The sequence below is a fragment of the Vicia villosa genome, linkage group LG6 (genome assembly GCF_029867415.1).
Source record: "Vicia villosa cultivar HV-30 ecotype Madison, WI linkage group LG6, Vvil1.0, whole genome shotgun sequence".
NCBI classification, from domain to species: Eukaryota; Viridiplantae; Streptophyta; class Magnoliopsida; order Fabales; family Fabaceae; genus Vicia; species Vicia villosa.
Window position 1 is genome coordinate 88,984,834 of NC_081185.1, and position 23,742 is coordinate 89,008,575.

The 23,742-nt window shown below is 34.9% G+C and overlaps 4 protein-coding genes across 4 annotated transcripts; all 4 read left to right on the forward strand.

Moving 5' to 3' along the window:
* Positions 1 to 4,534: 4,534 nt before the first annotated feature.
* On the forward strand, positions 4,535 to 7,349 carry LOC131614094 (uncharacterized). The gene is made up of 5 exons (XM_058885723.1): positions 4,535 to 4,928; positions 5,035 to 5,371; positions 5,512 to 6,136; positions 6,526 to 6,736; positions 6,832 to 7,349. The coding sequence occupies exons 1-5, from the start codon at positions 4,535 to 4,537 to the stop codon at positions 7,347 to 7,349; spliced, it is 2,085 nt and encodes a 694-aa protein (XP_058741706.1).
* A 33-nt stretch (positions 7,350 to 7,382) lies between these two features.
* On the forward strand, positions 7,383 to 8,368 carry LOC131614095 (uncharacterized). The gene is made up of 2 exons (XM_058885724.1): positions 7,383 to 7,686; positions 7,788 to 8,368. The coding sequence occupies exons 1-2, from the start codon at positions 7,383 to 7,385 to the stop codon at positions 8,366 to 8,368; spliced, it is 885 nt and encodes a 294-aa protein (XP_058741707.1).
* Positions 8,369 to 17,321: 8,953 nt separating this feature from the next.
* LOC131614096 (uncharacterized) lies at positions 17,322 to 20,635 on the forward strand. Its single transcript, XM_058885725.1, has 6 exons — positions 17,322 to 17,498; positions 19,350 to 19,425; positions 19,546 to 19,616; positions 19,700 to 20,036; positions 20,119 to 20,238; positions 20,310 to 20,635. The coding sequence occupies exons 1-6, from the start codon at positions 17,322 to 17,324 to the stop codon at positions 20,633 to 20,635; spliced, it is 1,107 nt and encodes a 368-aa protein (XP_058741708.1).
* Positions 20,636 to 22,586: 1,951 nt separating this feature from the next.
* LOC131614097 (uncharacterized) lies at positions 22,587 to 23,720 on the forward strand. Its single transcript, XM_058885726.1, has 2 exons — positions 22,587 to 23,222; positions 23,319 to 23,720. The coding sequence occupies exons 1-2, from the start codon at positions 22,587 to 22,589 to the stop codon at positions 23,718 to 23,720; spliced, it is 1,038 nt and encodes a 345-aa protein (XP_058741709.1).
* The last annotated feature ends 22 nt before the right edge of the window (positions 23,721 to 23,742 follow it).

A 23,742-nucleotide genomic window follows, 5' to 3' on the forward strand; every position in this document is an offset into this window, starting at 1 on the left:
AAACTAAGATAATTGATAAGAACAAATCTTGTTCTAACAAATAACAGTTATGGAAAACTATGTAGAAGTTAGGTTCTGCCCTTACAAATTGACTGTAACAGGTTTTGGAAAACTATAAGTGTCATCATTACATAGATATTTGGATTGTGTTTGACAGATTAGGTTTCTAAATCCAAAATTGTGAGTTCATTCTTGACAAGCCAATGTAACTTAAACCATTGAGCAAATTATAAAGTTGTGTTAACAATATATTTAAACAGCAAAAAAATTTATAGTCTGATCCAGATAATATATCCAGTGCAGACAAAATAAGTAACCTTATATTGAATACTATCATGGTTTAAGTTATAAACATATCTACATAAGTAGGGTATCAACCAATAATGGACAGGCAATGTGTACACATTGCGAATTTAACGAGAAAATTAAAGAACAACACCATATATGCAAATTTAAACATTAAAGATAATTCAGTACTACCTTCATTATGAAGGTTACTTAATCATACATCAAAATATGACATGGCCAATAAAACAACAGTTATCAGCACATGTCTTAAATATCCTTAACAAAAAAAATGATTGTTTTGATGGTACCCACAGTTAAGTTAAAATCAAAGAGAAAAAACAAATACACATAGATAAGCTAACTTAATTGTTGGTCTGCTTCACTTTCCTCTCAACCCTCGCGTACAAGATTTCCTGGTCTGAATTATAGTTGAATACCACCTTATCACCGACCTTCAGCTTTCTGTCCTGTACAAATGCATACCAACCATATCCAAGATACATTTCAACGTATTTTCTGTTTGACTTCAGAATCTTACACTCATAGAAAGATAAGTCTTCAAGATCATACAGCCTGCATCCTGTTATGTCCGGTCTTAGAGCTTTCTTTATCACCTCCTGAGGGAATTGCTGCATCACAAATTGGTTGTTGTTACAAATGTTCACATCATTAATCGTACAAACATCACTTTAATATTGAAATCAGAGATCTTATAAATGATGCAGTAGAAGATAATTAATAGTCTGCAACAATCACCAACCAAGATTTTGAAGATATTAAAAAGTATAAATAGTTACATGATTTGTTCTAATTTTTTAATTTTCCATGCTTAATGATCAACACAATTAGTTTATTGAAGTTGTTAAATGATGTTTGGTTTGTGTTGTTGCATTACAAATTTGTTGTTATTAACAATGTTCACATCATTAACCGTACAAAGTAAAGTACTATTGAAATCAGAAATCTTACCATCACTTGATGACCTCTAATTTGGGACTTGGTGATCTCTTTTTCCCATGATATCTCTTTCTGCAGCACTTTATCATTGTTATTCATCTGAGAAGGCTGGCCAGCATGACGCTCCACTTTCACATCCTTCAGCAGCGCATCATGGTTTGCTCCAGAGGTTTGCCCTAATTCATTCAACAAAGAAGCAGGTTAGATCTTTGAGCTTTTCCCTATTTCATCCTCCTCAACTTTTACTTCTTTCAATACAGATTTGGTGTTTCCATCAGATACTTCATCGTCATCAGCTTTCATGCCTAATATGCAATTGATTTCCTCGGTGTTAAGAGACAAGAACCTTCATCGTCAAACAAAAGTTACCACGGTTGTTTCCAAATTATTATAAAAAAACGATCAAATGGATCTTGCAACAAAGACAAACAGAGGTATGTACGTTCTATCCATAACCTTACCCGCCACTCCATGAAGAATAAGACATTTTCGCAGGGATGTGTTGAATCAAATGCTTTGGGAGTATGTTGCCTTGACTGGTTTTGTTTTTGCATGTAGGGGATAATAGTAAGAGAAGATATGTGATTTGATTTTTGATTATAACACAAGAAGAAAATCTGGAAGCAAATCTCAAAAGGTATGGCCTTGCAAAACGTGTTTGCCCTTTCACATTACAAGTATAAGTTGTTACTATTCATTGGTGAGGGATTATACTTACTGCATTTGCGTTTTCCAATGTTTTTTTCTTTTAATTTAATTTCATTTTTCGTTAATGTCATTTTTGTGTATTCAATGTTATCATTGATTGTAACCTTTTTGTGGTTTACCAACAGTTTTTTTATTTTACCATTAATTGATTAAATGGAATAATTATGCTGACCAAACACTTAACCATCAACTTTAATATCCCCTCTCATGTCTTTAACATTTTTACTGTCATAATTAGATGGTTAATTATTAATAAGGCAAAGCACGTTAAAGATAATAGCAAATACCATTGTGCATGGACATTTAATAGGTATACACATCCTTACCATATTCTCTCTGTTTTAATTGGCCGACTGTTCAAATAACAAAATAAGTATGAGAAAAAACTTTTCACATTAGAATCCTATAGGTGTTGTCTTTTATTTTGTTTGCATGAGGTATACTTAGTAAACCATTTACATAGCTATTATGGAATCACACGATTGTGAGAGTAAGAAAGTTGCAGCATTGGCAAGAAGAAGGAGGAAACAAGTTCTCAGTGAAAGAAGATTGAAAAGAAGTAGAGTTGGTGATAAAGAATTGGATTTTGAAGTATGTTTCAGTAAAAACTATCATCCATCCATTGACAACATCAGAACACCACTTTCTAACATCACTTCTTCAGTGATTAATCAAAGGAGTCAAAACTTGAATACACATCCAGCAAAGCTTCTAAGGTCATCAGCAACGGGTAGAAACGTCAGTGTTGATAAGTTTCAGAATCAAAGGCAACGCAATGCATATAAACTGAAGTCAAATACAACAACACCCAAAGTTGGTTCATGCAGCTCGAATTCAACATGTACTATGGATACCATGTCCCCTAACCTGGTAGCTGCGACATCATATCAACGAACAAAGACAATTATTCAACCAAATACGCCACGACTGAGCAGACAACATGCTTTCAATTCTCCTGTCAGCCTCGATACAAACACACCTTCAAGTGGTACAACATCTTCCTTTGCTAATCAAGTCTTCAAAAACGTTAATACACAGCAAAGTGGATCAGTCGTTTCATCCAGAATACAATTGAATGTCGGTGCTATTCAATCTATGGCCGCCAATCTATTCAAAAAATTCTCAAATATTGATCATTATGGTGAGTCTTCATCCACAAGCAATATTCACCGCAACACAAGTGTTAATAACGAAGCAGATGAAACCGTTGAAGATGGAACAACGGATGATTCAATATCTGATAGTGATTGTGAGTTCATAAATGCAAATCCTAACTATGACACAACATCAACTCTTGATGATGAAGAAACCATAGAACCAAACTATACGCCGCAAAATGTGAAAGATTCTGGTACATATGTATAGATATATGTGACACTTTATTTTATACTACAAACTAACTAATATGATTTGATTCCTGTAAACCATGCCATATTCAATGCTGCAGTCATGAAACATCTATAGTTGTGACTATTTTATTCTAAATTATGACTTGCTTCGTGTTTGTTTGAATAAAACAGGCTACTCTGATATCGGTGGTCCAATTGTTGAATGCATACATTGTGGAGCACTGATGTGGTATCAAGAGAAGACAGACAAACGAAAACATAGTGTTGTACCCAAATTCCAATTATGTTGTGGAAATGGTAAAGTTGTGTTGCCGCTTTTGAATGAACCGCCACTGTTACTAAAGCATCTATTGTCTGATGATAATGATTCAGAATGTATAAACTATCAGCAGTATTGCAGATTGTACAACATTATGTTTGCCTTTACGTCACCCGGAATGAAGTTTGACAATAGATACCAATCGGCAGGAGGACCGCCTAACATAAGGATACATGGACAGACTTGCCATAGAATTGGGAGCATGCTCCCTTTAGATGGAGAAACACCAAAATTTGCATAGCTTTATATTTATGACACTGATAATGAAATCCATCATAGAATGAAAGGAATAGGGTAATGTCTGAATTCTTCCTTTGTTTTATGACATTACTCTGTTTTACCTTCTTCTATAGAAGTTCATAATGCATGTACACTAACTGTTTTATAAAATGTGTTACAGTCATAATCCTAATGTGAATCCAGAAACGGTTGGAAAATTGAAACTTATGCTTGATGAGTTCAACACATGCTAAAACATTTAGGATGGCAGCAGATCGACTAAAAGATTCTCATGTACCCGATCTAAAACTGAAATTAATCGCCGATCGATCCAAGGACGGAAGAGTTTATAATCAACCAACAGTTTCTGAAGTTGCCGCACTTATCGTTGGTGATGTTGATACAGGTTCTAAGAGACATATTATACTTGAGAGACCGGGTGGGAGGCTGAAAAGGATAAGTGAGTTTCATCCAAGTTATCTTGCTTTACAATATCCACTTTTTGTTTCCATATGGCGAATATGGTTTTAGAATTGGTATTCTACACAGGGAAACAAAAGCAAAGAAAAAGAAGAATAAACTTACTATCAGAGAATGGCTTACGTTTCGGATTCAAACCAGACCAACCGAAGCACACACACTTTTGATGTCCAGAAGGCTTTTTCAGCAATTTTTGGTTGATGGTTTCACCATGATGGAGTCTCAAAGGTTGAATTACATACGCAAGCACCAGAAAAAACTAAGAGTTTCAAAGTACAATAATTTGAACGGTCCAGAACAGGATCAGAACACTCATGGAGCAAACAAGGGTAAGAGGGTTGTTTTACCATTAACTTATGTTGGAAGTCGAAGATACATGGAGCAATTGTATTTTGATGGAATGGATATTTGTAGTCATATTGGTTTTCCTGACCTTTTTATCACATTTACATGCAATCCAATGTGGCCCGAAGTCAAAAGACTGCTTCACCCAATGAGGTTCCAGCCCCATGATTGTCCCGACATTATATCAAGAGTTTTTAAAATTAAGTTGGATGAGTTGTTGTTTGATTTGACTAAGAAGCATGTCTTAGGGAGAGTGGTTGCATGTAAGTCATATTATTAATTTCATGCCGTCAAACTATGTTTTATGTTTATCACTTCTATTTAAAATCTCATATAATCATAAACTCTCATTGCTATAATTTTATGCAGATATATACACTATTGAGTTTCAAAAAAGAGGTTTACCACATGCTCATATTTTGCTATTCATGCATCCGCAAAGCAAGTATCCCACTCCCGAGGTCATAAACAACATCATTTCAGCAGAGATACCATCAAAAGAAGATGATGTGGAATTGTATAATCTGGTGAAGAGACATATGATTCACGGTCCGTGTGGTTTGGCAAACATGCTGTCACCTTGCATGAAAGACGCAAAATGCTCTAAATTCTTTCCAAAAAAATGGCAGCCTCAGACCGTAGTTGATCAGGATGGATATCCTGTATACCGAAGGAGGGATACTGGAAACACTGTTACGATAAAAACGTTATTCTTGATAACAGATTTGTTGTTCCTCACAATCCATATCTGTTGAAGAAATTTCAAGCTCACATTAATATGGAATGGTGTAATCAAGGTACTTCGGTTAAGTACTTATTTAAATATATAAACAAGGGGTATGACAGGATTACCGTTGCTGTCGTAGGAGACAACGATAATCCTTTGACCGCTAAAAATGGCGATGAAATCAAGCAGTATCTTGATTGTAGATATGTCTCACCAAGCGAAGCATGTTGGAGAATATTTTCTTTTCCCATTCATGGAAGGTCTCCTGCAGTAGAAAGATTATATTTTCATCTTGAGGGCGATAATTCGGTATATTATACAGATTACGAACTAATAGATGAGGTCCTTGAAAAACCAAGTGTGAAGGAATCAATGTTTACCGCTTGGATGGAAGCAAAAAAAACATATCCAGAGGCCAGAAATCTGAGCTACTCAAATTTCCTCACTAAGTATGTTTATGATAAAAGATACCGACAATGGAGACCGCATAAGAGAGGGCACACCATTGGAAGACTAATCTGGGTTCCTCCAAGTACAGGTGAGCTGTATTACCTGAGAATGATGCTGACTGTTGCAAAAGGGCCAACATGTTATGAGGATATAAAAAAGGTCGGTGGAATTGTTCGGCACAGTTTTAGAGATGCATGTTTTGAAATGGGATTTCTTAATGATGACAAGGAATATGTTGTAGCCATTAACGAGGCCAAAGATTGGGGTTCGGGACATTTTTTGAGAAAGTTATTCGTAATTATGCTAGTGTCCGGTACAATTAACAGACCGCGTCACGTTTGGCAAAAAACTTGGAAGACGCTGTCCGACGGTATTCTGCACCAACAAAGACAGTTAACTAATATAAGAGGTACATTGTTGCGATATATTTATAATAGATTATTTGTTGTGTGTATAACAAGCTTTTATGCGTATCTCAGTTTGAGGTTCTCGCAAACAAGGAATCTTCTAAAATATGTTCCTTCTGATCTGTACATCAATTTTATATTGCAAGATTTTGATGTAACATGCAGTAACTTACTGTGCTGCTGTAATGCATGTATTGTTAATTGATACCCTATTAAATGAACTTCCATGCCACGACATATCAAGTTTTAATTGGTGTTTTTTTTATAGATATGCAGTTAACAGAAGCTGAGTTGAAAAACTTGACCCTCATTGAGACTGAGAATATGTTGCAATCCAATCGAAGAAGTTTGCACGAATTCAAAGACATGCCTTATCCGGATGCTTATGTCACACGGCACGTTGGAAACAGACTGATTTACGAAGAACATGATTACAATATTGAAACTGAGCGAGAAAACTTCAACAATCTCTTTCGAGCCCTTACAGGTGATAATTTATATTTATACCATTTGATTGCATAAGCTGACAGTCCCACAGGTAGATATTTTTTGAAATATCACAATTTACATTATGCATGATAGATGAACAACGCTCAATCTTTGAAAAAATCATGGAAGCTGTCGGAAAACAAAGAGGAGGGGTCTTTTTACATGGTTATGGAGGGATCGGTAAAGCTTTCATGTGGAGGACACTATCAAGTGCACTTCGTTCGAAGAAAAAAATTGTGCTTGCTGTTGCTTCAAGCGGTATAGCTTCGTTGTTATTACCAGGTGGACGAACTGCTCATTCCAAGTTCAAAATTCATGTGCCAACACTTGACAACTCCACTTGCAATATTGACAAAAACACTGAAAATTCTCAATTATTCGAGGCAACGGACGTGATAATATGGGATGAAGCACCTATGGCTCATAAAAATTGTTTTGAGGCATTAGATAGAACACTTAAAGACTTCATGACCAAGAAGGGATTTGGGAATAAAATCTTTGGCGGCAAAGTTGTTGTTTTTGGAGGAGACTTCAGACAGATTCTTCAAGTTGTTCCGGGAGCCGGGCGTTCTGATATTGTTCATTCATCCATATGCTCCTCTTATATCTAGGACTATTGCCAGGTTCTAACACTGACAAAAAACATGAGACTTCAGCAAGGAAGCGATAATACAAGTTCTAAGGAATTAGCGGAGTTCTCAAAATGGATTTTAAATGTCGGTGATGGTAAGATATCTGAACCAAATGACGGATTGGTGGACATAGAGATTCCTCAAGATTTATTGATTACCAATTATGAAGATCCTATCAAAGCTATTGTTGAGAATATATATCCTAATTTGGTTAATGTATTCCAAGATGTTGCATATCTACAAGGAAAAGCAATTCTTGCCTCAACCATTGAAGTTGTGGATAAGATCAATCATTATGTATTGGACCTTATACCAGGTAATAATTATTTATTCTTTTTTTGGTGCATGGGAAAAAGAATATGCAGCCTATGATTTTGAATTTACTAATATTCGTATCTTTCTGTTAATTTTTTTTAGGTGAAGAGAAAGAGTATCTTAGTTACGATTCAATCGATAGAACTGACACGAGTTATACCAAAGCTTATGAAGTGCTAACTCCAGAATTTCTTAGCAAATTAAGAACATCAGGTTTACCAAATCATAGAATCAAATTGAAAGTTGGTACTCCCATTATGCTTATGAGAAATTTGGACCAATCAGATAGATTGTGTAATGGAACAAGATTGATTGTCACAAGGTTGGCCAATCATGTCATTGAGGCAAAAATTATTTCTGGCAAGAACATAGGTAACCTTTTTTACATTCCTCGAATGTCTATGTCACCTTCAGAGTCACCGTGGCAATTTAAGTCGATTAGGAGACAATTTCCAATTATTGTCTCTTACGCAATGACAATTAATAAGTCTCAAGGTCAGTCTCTTGATAGTGTTGGTTTGTATTTGCCTTCTCCCATGTTTAGTCATGGACAACTTTATGTTGCAATCTCAAGATTTACTACAAAAAGTGGTCTTAAAATCTTAATACACGACAAAGAGAATGTTCCGTGCTCCACTACCACAAATGTTGTATACAAGGAGGTTTTCCAATCACTTTGTTAGATGGTAAGCTTATTCTTCTTTTCCATTTTTGTAAATGTATATGAAAACACACAATATTTATATGCCTTAAATTTTATTCTTAATCATATTTTGTTTTATACATTTTATATTGTAGTTATACGATGCACGTTGTTGGCTGGTTGCAATCACACAAGAAGATAGCATCTGATATTTATACCAGCAAATATGTTTATTGTTTTTATTTGAAGACATAAAAAGTTTAATGAATTAATAGCTTTTTCATTGTTTTGTCGTTGTGTATCATGTGTTTAACATTTATTAATATTTACTAAAACTTGGAAAACACTTTGGCTAAATATATGTCGTTAATTTATATAAGGGAACATTACAAGTGATAGACTGATTCATGTAATATGATCCCGACCAGACCCGTGCGATAGCACGGGTTTCCTACTAGTAACCATGTAAAAACCCACCCTTGTATAGTATTCATCATAAACCCCATTATAGAGTCTGAACCCCACCCTTACCTTGGATTGAAGATCGTTCTATTATATCGATTGAGGTCTTTTGTCCTAGCTTCCAACCTTTCCTCTTTTCCACTTCTGCAATTTTCTTACGGTTAATTCTCCAAACCCTTCTTTTCCAAAACTCTAATTAACCTAATTCTTCTTATTTAACCAAACCATATAATTTTAATATTTTCAATGGGCCTAACTTCCACACCCCACCATTTCTATTTCAATCACCTAAACAAGCCCAATAATTAAATAAACTTCACTCTATTATTATTAATATATTATACATCAACTAATTAATCAACTAAAATACCAATAACAACTATTCAACAATTAACAGCATTTTGCAACTTCGAAAAATAATTTGAAATAATTTACTTAAATAATTAATTAAATTAACGGGCGTTACATGGTACTTTTTGGGTCATCCGAGGAGGGGACACCGCGAGGAGTTTTATCGTTGTCGAGGAAGTGTGGCTCGCGGGAAGCGTAATAGTTGATGGAAACGAAGGGGTATTGCTGCACATGTGTGTTGAGCCACACGTCGATATAAATGCGCAATGATGCATATGCTAGGCTAAGCGGGCGATCGGGCACGCCCTATGAGAGTCCCTTATAAATAGGAGAAGATCCAGCTAATTTCCACTTTCGTTTCTCTTTCTTCTTCATATTTCTACTTGCAGCCTGCTGGTCACAATCTGCGCCGTCTACCGCCGTGAGAGAGTTCTGACCACGACAAGTTTTTTGGCGACCATGTAAGTTCCTTTAATTCCCTTACTTTTTCCGATCCAATTTAGGTTTTTGGTAGAATGCGTGTGGTTTGGAAAGGTAAAACGTAGGTTTTAGGAATTTGTCGGGTGGGTGTTGGTGTTTGACGGTGGTCGTGCCACTTTTGGACGCCGCCACCGCCGAGGACGGGCAGGGAGCTGTTGCGTTCAGGTGTTGTAGTCGACACGATAAAGTGGAAAGTACAAGTTTCTGCGTTAACACTGGCCAAAATCTGGGTTTGAGCGGCGGCTCACATGTGTTCGGTGATGAGCTTAATGCAAGGCTTAAACCCCAAGAGTTAGGGAGGTGTTCCCTCGAGAAAATCTAGGGTTTAGTCTCTAAAGAGGCCTCAATAGAGCTTGTTGTATCTTTTTCTTGTATTTTAAGTTAAGGGCTTTGGTCGGGGACGTCGTCCTCGTTGCCTTTGTGCACACCCTTTTACTTGATTAGCGGTGAAATAGTGGATTTGGTTTTTTGTAGTCGAATACACTTTTTTCCATTTAATTTTAGGTATAAATGGCTTGTAGAACCGTTGATAAGATGATGAGCGATGCTAGAGGCTCGGAAACCGAGAGTTCAATAAGCCATAGCACTTCCGAGCAAACGTCTTCTTCTCGGACTGAATCTGTTCAGGGAGATGAGGCGACCACTTCCCGAGACCAGTGGGTATCTGACGGTCCTCGGGACACTCCCTCTTATAATGTTGTACACCCCGAGGAAGGTTTTACGGTCGTTGGGGTAGAAATGGATCCGCCCAATGTCAAGGAGGACTGGAATATTATATTTCCCAAGGTTAATGAAGTACTGTTGCATAACCTCCTTGATAACCCGTAGCCATAGTATTATTAGTGTAAGTGGATGCATTTGACTGAAGTCCAACCATCATGGTTTAAGGCATACCGTATTGATATTATCCAAGAGGCACGGAGTCTACTTGAAACAGCGGACGTGTGGGATTAATCGGGGATCCCAGATTTTCTATCTAGACCGATGTAATCGAACTGGGAGCAGTAGTCAATCTCATGGGAGATAACACTATCGCGCTTTGTGTCATGGCGTTCATCTGTATGACATCCACATTTTATGAAGAAACTTGTGTGAGTGAAGGATTTGAAGTGCTTGTGTATGTGCTCGATCATGACATTTTGGACACTTGTTTACCACTTCTTAAATTCATACACACATAACAACGAAAAAGAAAAGAAATAACTTTCGCAATAACTAAAAAACAAAAACTTTAGCATCGTCCCACTGGGCATGCCATTTTGTTCACCTCGGGTTTTGGTAAACGTCACTAGTCTCTTTTTAAAGGTTACTTGCGATATCGACCAGGGAATCTCAGAACAGTGCTTTCGTTTGCAAGAGTTTTTGTGAGAAGTTCTTTTGTTTTAGTTACGAAAACGAGGGTTTTCGACACGACGTCTAACACACTTGGAATGATATTTCTTTATAAAACGTATTTGGTGAAAATCAAACCAATAATAAACAAAGGAAATTGACAAGAATAAAAGGTAAATGACATAACATTTAAAGTTTGCAGAAAAGTATAAATGGTTCAAACATACATAGCCCTTGCTTGACTCATTTCGCTCGTTCGCTTGGGTACTCTGAGTGTTACAGCGTGCAGGCGTTTGTAAAATTGTGAACCTCTAGAACTATGTACAAAGTTCTTTATTTATAGTGCATAAAAATAACTACTTTGGGCCGGTTATCGACCTCTTTAAAAACCCCACGTTCTTTACCTTGACGTCCAACCCATGCTCAATGTTCTACATTCAGGTGCCTTTTTCCTCCAAAACTCCAACCTGCATGAAATATACTTTTATTTGAATCCTTTGGGCCTTTTTCCCGTTTTTTGGGCTTTTAAGTGCTTCTGGGCCCAATAAACTATTTTACCTTTTCGTTCTTAGTCGACCAACTGTGGTTCGACTTGAGAATATTTCTCTCACAATGGTTTTCATTCTCTTTGGCTGGATTTTAGCCTAGGTCGAAAATCCCAGCCAACAATATGTTTAGAATATGTTAGAAAAGCATCACTTTCATCAACTCTGAGGAGATTTCAGACAAGAAATCACATAAAGCAAAACTTACAAGAAATCACATAAAGCAAAACTTACAAGAAATCACAAGCAAAAAAATCAAGAACAAAGGGAATGAGACTCTTTTTCTTCCTAGTTTCTTCATAGTTGTAGTATTTATACCTGCTACGATTTTGGTGAACTTCATCTTCATGAAGCAGAAGCTAGACATTTGATTCAAATCCTGACTCTCCAATGAATTTTCAGTAAAAAGAGGTAGGTATTTAATCAACAAAAGCCCAAAGAGTATACGAGAGTTTATTTGTAGTAGTAATGTTTTCCACAATGCTACATATTTTCCCATTGTCTTCTCCATATTTTGTGACCTAGACCTTCATATTTCCCATTACATATTCAAATCGATTGGGAGAAAAATGAAGATGACAATAAATAAGTAAGAAACAACTATTAAAAGAGAAGAATAAGAAGAGAAATAGGGAGAACCCGAAAAAGGAAAAGGAGAAAAAGGGAATGAGAAAGAACATGGAAAGAAAGAGATATTAGGAGAATAGAGAGAGAGAGAGAGAGAGAGAGAGAGAGAGAGAGAGAGAGAGAGAGAGAGAGAGAGAGAAGAAATGGATGAAGAGTGAAACATGAAACGATTTGGAAGAGTAATACACAGAGAACAACAATAAATTTCTAAAAGAGAAGAGAGATAAAGAGAGAGGAAGTAAAAGGAAAAAAGGAGTGAATGAGGAAGAAGAAAAAGAAAAAGAGGGAGACGAGAAAAGAGAGAGAAAGTGAGGGAAAAACAATAATAAGGTTCTGCCACTTGGAAAAATACATTGTTTTGATTGGGCAATACAAATTGATTTACTCAATTACCTAAAATAATTTTTATTAGTGTAAATAAAATTGTGTTAAAGGGTAATTAAGGATAATCATAGGTATTTTCTATTCTTAGGTTGATAGTTGACTATCTACCAATAAGAAGATTTAAGGTTCTTGAAAACCTTTTATTGCCCTTCACTTAAGTTGCTCCACATTTGCAAATTTGGGGCATTTTGAGTCTTTAATCATGCTTTCCGTAACTATCAAACGAAGTGTTAGAAACCAACTACTGCTTTTGCAAAATATCACCTTAAATCTTCTTTCAAAATCAACTTTAACTCAAAAAACTCAGCATCCTCTCTTTCTCCCTCCTCCTTTTTCACTATCTCTCTTTCTTTTTCTCATTTTTCTCTTTATCTATCTCTCTTACTCCCTCTTATTTTTGTTGTTCTTCTTCCTTCTCTACCTCTTTCGCTCTCTTTTGTTATTTTGGTATCATATGGAAACAAGAATGGGGTCCAAATCAGTTTACGTTGGTGCATCTGTTGGATTGAGATTTTAGGGTTTCAAACTGCGAACCGATTTACATGTAATCACCCACTTCCATAGAAGAAGACCCTCCTTCTTACTTTATATATGTAAAGCTAGAGCGACTTGCAGACAGTGGCAGCGTACTAGAGGTGCTTCGACGCATGAATTGTTGGAGCTGATGGCGAGTGGAACTGAAACTTATTGAATTGGTTGCCCAACAACGTTCTCGACAAGATACGAGGGATGCTCCCTTCTGTGACGACGGTTGAAGCGGACAACCTGCTACTTGCTAGGATGGAACACAATGATTTTATGGTAAAAGATATGTATCAGTATCTGTACCGTATGCAGGAGCAACACAAGAGTGCTGTTTGGAAACATATATGGAAATTGACTGTGTCGGAGCGAATACGCTTTTTTCTTTAGCTGCTTCATCATGACAGGTTATTGACTAATTTTAAGAAAAGCAAAACGGGCCTTGATTCGATAGATTGTCATATTTGTGGACATGTTTGTGAAGAAGTGCTCCATGTAATTATATATGTTTCAACGTGTGCGATGAATTATTTATTCGACTAGTTATTTTCATCATTCATCATTGATGTGTATCTTTTTAAATTTTTCTTTATATATTACGAAAGGCTTAAAAACAAATAAAAAAGAAAGAATGAACTTAGATTAAATGGTCAATTGAGTGAGTTAAGCAGGTAAATGCGACATATTAATTATAAAAAATTAACATTAATGAAAATTTAATAAATGGCTCCTTGCAATAACTAAATGCTAAAAACTATTTAATAGAAATTAAACAAAGCATAATAATTTTACTTATAATCCCTTCCAAAAAAAAGTAATAATTTTACTTATAAAACCATCCAAAAAAATTATATTTATTAACATTCAAATGAGTACAAATATGACTAAAAATCACATGCTTGTTTATGCTTTTATCATCTTTATTTTTCTATTTCTTGTTCTAATCAATGGTGGTAAGACATTTTTTACACCAGCTTAAAATTTATCTTATACAAAACATAATATCATAGTTTAGTAACATTTCTTTCTTCTTATTTGACAATACAGCTATTACATGTGTTAGAGCATCTCCAATGGTGCAACCCATTTTTGGGTTTTTTGTGGGACCCATTAATCCACATCATCTTAAAATAACTCATTCTATTTCCACTCCAATGGTACAATTTTAAAGAACTCATATTGATCCCACAATTTTACTTTATATATTAAATTTCATTGGAGCATTGAGTAACAGCTACAAAGTTTATTATTATTTTAATAAAAGAACCATTGCTTTACACTTGCACGGTCCGCTTACGTGTAGGAATTTAATTTTCAATATTTTAGACATGTGGCGTACGGCACTCAACAAAGAGGCAGTTGGAGATGGCCTTAATGATGATGATTGTCCAAAAGCTCCGGAGCTTCTTCCTGAATATTTTAAATGCATTAATAAAATTTGTGTGCTCATTAGATAATGTAACAGAACTCACATGATGCAATATTATTGGAATAGCAAAGTGTTTAAAGATTTATCCGCCTCATCTGCGCAAATTTCTTAACTTTCAACACGCTCTTTTTTAAATGAATAGCGAATATAAGAAAATGAGGAGGGTTATATTTACTCCAGGAGTAAGTTATTATAACTTACTCCAAATCTAGACCGTTGATTCTTCTCAATCTAATGGTTAAAAATAATAATTAATAATTTTCTCTCTCCATATTTAATTACTTATTATGTTTAACCACTAGATTGAAAAAAATCAATGGTTTAGATCTGGAGTAAGTTATAATAACTTACTCCTGGAGTAAATATAATCCTCCTCTAAGAAAATAAGTGATTAGTCCATTAGGTTTAATTTATTAGATGATATTTTTTCTGCTTCCTTAGTCCATTTAGATTTTAGATGACTGTGGGCTCTCCATTGCTTTCTGCACCCCATTTCTTTTGGTTTTGTATGCCTTTGCTTAAAATATTTTATTTTTCAAAGTAAATTATTATTAACAATAAATTAAATAGACTAAACATTTAAATAAATACTTGTTAGAGGATAAATCGGAGTTTTTCAAGTTTATTCTCTATTAAATTTTTTACCTAATAAACATAAGATCCTAAGACCCCGCCCCCCTTTTAATAGAATTAACAAACTCGAAGAAATTTCATCTCTTTAAATTGCTTGACTCATCAAGTGATCTTTGAGCATCATTCTTTCTTGAGAGACATATCTCTTAAAGAATTTTTACCAAAGATACTTTTCAAAGGATTCATTATTCATCAAGACCATCAAACCATCTTCAGACTTACACTTTGCACAAAATTTCTTTAATTTACCTTTAAACCCTTGAAGTTCACAATGCCTTCATGCAAAACACATTAAGTTTTTGTTTTTGGTACCCAGATCTTTTGATGTCTCGTTGTGTTAGTGGATTTAAGATGTCTCGTTGTGTTAGTGGATTTAAGATGGTTTAAGTCGTTGTCCTATATTTCATCTTCAAGCATGTATTTTATAAAAATAGAAAGGTTATAAATGAACAAGCTTATGAAAATAATTGCATTTATAAATAGGATGATTGGTTTTCTTCTTAGCCCAACAAATACTGATAAACGATTTATTAGGTTGATAAACTAATCTACTTTTAAGTCCTTTTATTTTTCCTTTGTATATTTACCTAGGGGTTTATGCAAACTATAGACTTCATTTTTCAAAGAATCACATATTTCACATTTGCTAGATTTTAACGATTGTCTTCTAAAATCAACAAATTCATTTACAAGCATTTCATTACCATTTTCAAGAAATTTAATATTATATCAAATGTCTAAGATGTTTCTTTCTAATTTCTCGATTTCCTAACTAAGCTTAATACTTAATTTAAACACTTTATCATAGAAAAATGTACTTATCTTATAATTATCTTTTTCATGGGTAGCCTTGAATCATAGATGTTTCTCTTTATCTATCGTTCATCTTCTCGAAGACGCTTCATGAGAATTATGAATAAGTCATTACATGAAACGTAGCATGATGAATTTGAAATTTTTCCGATTGATTCTTCATATATCAAGAGTTTGGCCAGCTCTATAAAATTTGAGACATGCTTGGTGATCATTAGCGGTCAGTTGCCTCCCGACCCATATTATGGTCTATTCTTTATTGATCGGCTTCCTACTAGAGATCAATTATTGAAAAGAGGTGTTGCTAATGTATCGAGCCCGGATTGTGTGATGTGTGGTTCTTCCGTTGAATCATCTTCTCATCTTTTTTTCACTTGTCAAGAGGTGAAAATAATTTGGAAACATGTTTTTATTTGGCTCGGAATTTCGGAGGCGATTAATGTGGAGGAGTTTCTTTGTTTCGATGTTATTCAAGAAAAGGTGAATTGTCGCAAGCGAAGAATTTTAACCAATTTTGTTTGGGTGGCTACTATTTGGAGCATTTGGTTTATGAGGAATGCTATTATCTTCAAGGGGGAGGAGTTTTGCTTCGATGTTATTTGTTCTAACATTGTTTTTCTTTCTTGGAGATGGTTGCATAGCGGATATACTAAGTTTAGACCAACCTATTATGAGTGGTTTAAACTTCCTTTATCCGACACAAGCAGTCTTTAGTGCTTGGTGTTTTTTTGTAAGGGTTGCACCCCTAGTGCGAGCTTTTCAATCAATTGCTTATTAAAAAAAAAAGTATTTTTAAAAAATACAAATGATATTTATTTTACCAAAATTCTATAATTTAACCTATCACCACATTTATTTATCAATATTTTTATTATAGAGTCAAGAAGTCATTTATTAATTTGAAATTAAACACAGGAAGATCAAGAGTTTGGCCAGCTCTATAAAATTTGAGACATGCTTGGTGATCATTAGCAGTCAGTTGCCTCCCGACCCATACAATGTCGACGTGATGAGAAAACAGAGAAGGAGGCAACATTTGACTAAGGCCAAATTAACGAGACACCAAGTTGTGTTGATACCTCATAAAACCATATCATTTGGGCCCAGGGTCAAGTCGAAAGGAAATACTGTGGGAGTTAGAAAGGCTTTCCAAATAGCATTTGTTCGACCAACATTTTGGAAGACACCAGGGAAAGGTTCCCTTAACCAGTCCGGACCAAATCTCCGCTCCATAAAGGGGGCCATGGCTGAAACAAAGGTAGTGGTATTCACAAACATATTGACATATTTCATGAAGATAAATCGGTCGAGCGTTTGGGGAAGAATCGCCAAAGCCAACCTCAAGCCTTCGATAGCCCTGACCTTATTCAGACGAAGAATGGATTCAAAAATATAATAGCCTATTTGATGCCAAAATGTGGCCGTTAGCCAATGCTGTAGCAGCCAGAGAGGCCCTGAGAGAGACAACTATTTATCATGATCAGGGAGAGACTTTAACTGAGAAGAAACGTCAACTAGTGTCTGATAAAGTGAGGCCATCAATAATTTACCAAGAGAGATGTTTCAACCTTCATGAAGATGAATGGATAGAGGTATAAAGATTTTGGCTATGGTTGAAGGTCCTAAACAAAACAGAAAGTGAGAAAGCCAAAGAGTCAGAAACACATTGTTTTCGCTGTCGGAGATATCTGTTGTCGTTTTAACGTGATGATCATCGATGTAATGCATAAAATATGAGCGATCGAAGTGAAAAGAGTTCTTCGTCGACTCACTTGGGTTGAAGGTTGCACGGAGCATAGAAAGCTCGGTGATAGCAGCCATATCGAACAACGTAGGTGTCAACATCCCGCAAGGAAGTTGGAATGTATTGGTCGAACCTTCCCAAAAGAAAAGGGAAGACAAAATGAAGTTGAGATTAATCTTGTGGGCCCTCCTTAAAATTTGAATAACGTCAAAGATACCAAGTTTCTCCCACTGGGTTCGTCGCTGCCCTTGGACTTTGTCGAGCCAAGCAAGGTATGTTGCATGGTTTGGCATAAGTTTGGAGCGAAACACCATGGCATTGTAAGCCATAAACCTAACATCTATATGCTTTGTTTGAAAAGAAAAAAGGATTGTAGGATAAAAATAGGGAAAGTATTTTTTTAACTATTCTAGGGTGTTTTTTCTGGGTGGGATAAAGCCCGTGGAATGCGAAATTTTTTTTTGCAACAACAAACGGGATGAGCTTTTTCCGCTGCCATGTTTTGATATTGGATTGATACTTATATGATGGCTTTGGGGTGCAATCTATACTTTGTTTCACAGAAAGAGTGAAGGAGGAACGAGATGAGTTTGCCATCGCAAAAAGGGAGAGTAGTTCTTTTCTTTTTTCAAGGTTGGAAAGAAAGAGAAGAAAGAAAAAATGAATGGTTAGGAAAACTATTTAGATGGAGATCAAAGCAGCAAATCAAGGACAAGTGTCACATAAAAAGATGTATGTGTACCCAAAAGTTAGAAATTTAGTGGAGTTTGGTTTGAAAGTCGACGCCCTAAAAACTAGGGATCATCATGAGAGATGACAAATTTACATGGGAAATTGTTGGGCAGAAAGTGGTCATTATGACGCATGACTTTGTTGTCCTAAGAAGACATGCAGTCCAAAAACATGGAAAAAGAAAATGACCAAGTTCTTCATCAACACAATCTCTGTCAAAATAGGCATTTTGGGGGCTATTTGTTGACAAGCAATTTTCGACTAAAGGGCTATCGGCCTCAAGAGATAAGTTAGCCCAAATAAATGGGTTGTTTTGGTATAAAAAAGGGCCATTGTGCGAGAAAGTGAATAGCTATCGACGAAGCTGGTGAAACACCTCCCAAAAGTCGGTCGACCAGAAAAACATCTAAAAATTTTGGTTCGACGTCGACACGGTCAGACAGAAGGGCAGGAAGGGAAAAATTCAAATCCACGAATCATGATGCCGAACGTGGGGGAGTGGAGGAAAGCTTCACTCAAATTACCAACGTGGGATTACAGTAATTGTCGATGATTACTTTTATATTTTATCTATTTAAGAAAATTAGTGTAGTCTGTTTAAAGGTCGCAAATTTGTTATATTGAAACATTACACTCAAATACCTGCATATAAGAGAGAAACAAGTTTCATTATTCTCAATGTACGTTTCCTTCCAACATTTTAATTCAAAGAAATTTCCAATTTTTTATTTTGAGTCTTTTGCTTTATTTGCTTTATTTCTTCTATACATTGTTTTTCTCATTTGCATTCCTTCACAATATCCTTTCTTGATCACTAATTCATATGAAAAAACTGAAAACTAAGTTAAGGATTCTTATATCCGATCATGCAAGTAACCTTTAATAAGAGGCTAGCGATTGTTTTGCGAGAAGCACAATTATCAACGGACCAACATCCTATGAGGATATAAAATATGTGGTTGGAAAGGTTAAGGATAATTTTAAGGACGCATGTTTTGAAATGAGATTTCTTAATGATGACAAGGAGTATGTTGCAGCGATATGTATGTATAGATAAAAGTTTCATGGTGTTGTATGTATTTCCATCGTGATGTTGTATGTATGTATCATTATAACATTTTTTATGTATTTCCATTTTTATGTATATCACACTGAATTTCCAGCTGCAACATTATGTAATCTTAAGCTGCAGCTGGAAAATTATATGTTAAAATGGAAATCTGATTTTCTATATGTACGTATTAATAAAATTTTCCATCTTCCCTATTGTATTCTTAAGCTGCAGCTACGATGTATATAACAAGATAGATGTTGCAGGTTTATAATATTTTGCGGTTAATGTTTCAATTCATTGCTGCAACTTCGATTAATGTTGTTCATATGAATATAAACAAAATAGCATCATATGAAGCGCTGGATGGTATCTTTCTAACAAATCTGCAGTTGATAATCATTGAGATACAAAATTTGACACTCATTGAGATTGAGAATATGTTGCAATCAAATCGAAGAAGTTTCCATGAATTTAAAGATATGCCTTATCCAGATTCATATGTCACATGGCACATTGGCAATAGACTAATTTGTGATGAACATGAATACAATGCCGATACTGAAAGACAAAATTTCCACAAACTTTTTTGTGCCCTTACATGTGATTATTTTACTTTGTTTTATGAATTTGTTATATGACATTGTTTTCTTTAAAATGATAATTTTTACATCATAACTGATAGATGAACAACGTTCAATATTTGATAAAATCATGGAAGCTGTCAACAAACAAAGAGGAGGGGTGATTTTTTTACATGGTTATGGAGGGACCGAAAAAACATTCATGTGGAGAAAACTATCAAGTACACTTCGTTCACAGAAAAAATAGTTCTTACTGTTGCTTCAAGTGGCAAAACTTCATTATTATTTCCAGGTGGAAGAAATGCCCACTCAAAGTTCAAAATACTCGCGCCAACACTTGACTACTCTAGTTGCAATATTGACAAAGACACCGAGTATTCACAGTTATTTGAAGCAACTGATGTGATAATATGGGATGAAGCACCTATGTCTCATAAGAAATGCTTTGAGGCATTGGATAAAACCCTTAAATATGTCATGAGTAAAAAGGGTCTTGCGAATAAAGTTTTTGGTGGGAAAGTTGTCTTTGGAGGAGATTTCAGACATATTCTTCCAGTTGTTCCAATAGTAGGGCATTCTGATATTGTCCATGCATCAATTAGCTCATCGTATGTATAAGATTATTGTCAGATTTTATAACTAATAAAAAATACGATACTTCAGCATGGAATAGATAATACATGTTTTAATAAATTAGCTGAATTCTCATAATGGATTGTGAATGTTGGGGATGGTAAGATTTTAGAGCCAAATGATGATCTGGTTGATATAGAAATTCCCCGATAGCTATTAATATCCAATTTTGATGATCCTATAAAGGCTATTGTTGATAGCACGTATCCAAGCTTGTTGGAAAAATTCCAAGATGTTGCATTCTTACAAGGAAAAGAAATGCTTGCTTCAACCATTGAAGTTGTAGATAAAATCAATCATTATGTATTGGACTTGATACCATGTAAAAATTCGTTAACTTTAGTCTATTTTTACATACAACAATACATTCTATCAAATACTTTTGCTAATGTCTTAATGTTTTGATTTTAAACCGTTTTTTAGGAGAAGAGATAGAGTATCTGAGTTTCGATTCAATTGAAAGAACTGATACAAGTTATACCGAAGCGTATGAAATGCTAACACCAAAATTTCTTAGTAAAATGAGAACACCAGGTCTACCAAATCATTGGATTAAATTGAAGGTTGGTACCCCCATTATGCTAGTGAAAATTTTAGACCAAACTGATGGATTGTGTAATGGAAAAAGATTAATTGTTACAAGATTAGCAAATCATGTCATTGAGGCAAAAATCATGTCAGAAAAGAACATAGGTAACATCTTTTACATTCCCTGAATGTCTATTCACCTTGTGAGTCACCGTGACCATTTAAGTTGATTAGGAGACAATTTTCGATCATTGTCTCATACACAATGACAATTAGTAAATCCCTTAGTCAATCACTTGATAGCATCAGATTGTATTTGCCTACTCCTTTTTTAGTCATGGCCAATTGTATTTTGCAATTTCAAGAGTTAAGATCAAAAGTGGTATGAAAATTTTAATACATGATAAGGAGAATGCACCGTTAATCTATATACAAGGAGGTTTTCTAAGCACTTTGTTAGTTGATAATGTTTTTTGCCTTATCATTTGTGATCCAAACTAAATATCTATTCTTACTTAATACATGTACATGCCACAAACTTTATTAGGTTTTTTTGCAATTTCGAATAGTCATTATATAATATGATATATTTTTTCATGCAGTTGTATGATGCGGTTTGTTGTTATTGGTTGATTGATGCAATCATGAAGTTCAATGATGTATGGTTTACATGAAAGATAATTTTGAAGATGCTTACATGTGGCTTTTTATTAGTTACAACCATATTAACTATGCTGTTTAATATACTATTTAAAAAAAATTAACATTGGTTGAATTATATTAACTTATCTTTGATATGTATAAATAAGCTATCACATGGATTTTTACTATTAATGAGTTAATTCCTTTCTATTTTCAAAAGAAATTTTTCCTTTCTATTTTCAAAAGAAACAAAAAGTTCTTTTATCAAAATATTTAGTACTTATACTAATGCATACTATTCTTAAAATTGGAACCTAATTTAACTTTGGTAGTATATCTAAAGTAAAACATTAGTAATCGAAAACCCAATTAAAAAAAGAAAAAGAAAAAAAAGGGAAGATGCTTACTCGCACTTAATCATTGGCAGCACTTGAGTTCCCTAAACCATCTAATTCTAATCAACACTTAAAGCACAATCTTTTGATTATTGAGCGGTCCCTTTCCAAGGAAAGTTATCGTAATGAAATTATGTTCTGGTTACTCGTAAATGCAAAGGTCGCTTCACATAACCTTTTTATGCTTTCAATAACGCCGTCATCTCTTAAGTTTCCAAGACTTGTATATTAATGAATGAAAATAATAAAGTTATTTAAGTTTGAAAAATGCCGGTGCATGTTTATGATAATGGCCGACGTTATATATATGTGAATGCTCAAAAAGATACAGTCAAAAATAATTCAAAACCTTACTGTTGGTAGTAATTGCCATGGCCACTTCTACTACTCAAACAGACGAGCATGTGTCCTTGAAGCTTGTGTTGAATGAAAAGGGTAACAAAGTGTTGTTTGCTGAAGCTGGTAAGGACTTTGTAGACATTCTTTGTAGCTTCTTAACAATGCCTTTAGGAACTATTGCTAGACTTGTAGTCGTAGAGAAGAAATCTAGCATAGGGCCAGTTACTGTTGGTTGTCTTAATTCACTCTATCAAAGTGTGGCTGATCTTGATGAAAGTTGTTTCTGCAATGACACGGTCAAACAAATGCTGCTGCAGCCAAGTAACCCTTCTGAAGAATATTGCAAAACTCTTAAACTCAACATTGATGACACTCAGCCAACCAAATACTTTGCATGCGACAACAATTGCTGCAGCTACAATGATCTGACGACGTCACCATACAAAGATAAACATAAATGTCGCTGTGGCTGTGAATTTGCCTCATTAGTTTTCGTTAATCATTCCCGCCAAGGATTTGTTAATGGAGGTGTTACTTTCGTCATAACGGACGATCTCAAAGTAATTCCCAACGGCATTGACTATACAAGCCTTAGTATGCTGCAGGAACAAGGCATAAAAAATCCTAGTTTGTTAAAAGAAGTAGTTCTCAATGTCACCAAAGAGAAGGTTTTTTATTTTAATATTGCTCTTATTTAAAACCTATTTTTAAACATCTCTCAAGTCTCAATTGCTTTTGCTAATCACAATTATTATTTTGCATAGGTACTTGATTTGTTAAAGCATTCTTTGCTTTCCACCTCAACTTTGACAAATTTGTTTTTTGGAAAGAAACCATCCCTAGAGAACTCAATAGTTTGCTTGCCTGATTGTGAAAGTAGCAGTGAAATCGGAATCACTATGAAGCTAGTTATAAAAAAATCGGATGGAAAATTACTGTATGCTCAAGTGGAACAAGATTTTGCAGATAAGCTTTTGAGCATTCTTACTATTCCTTTGGGGGTTGTTGCCCAAATATTTAGAGGGATTTGCTCCTTAGGCAGCATCAACAGATTGTACAAGAGTATATCTGATTTGAATAAAAACAAATATTTTATGTCAAAAGAAGCAAAGAAGATTCTTGTTGATGTTTTTTATGATGACGATAAACTCATTCAGTTTTTCTAACATCATGATGACCATAAGATCT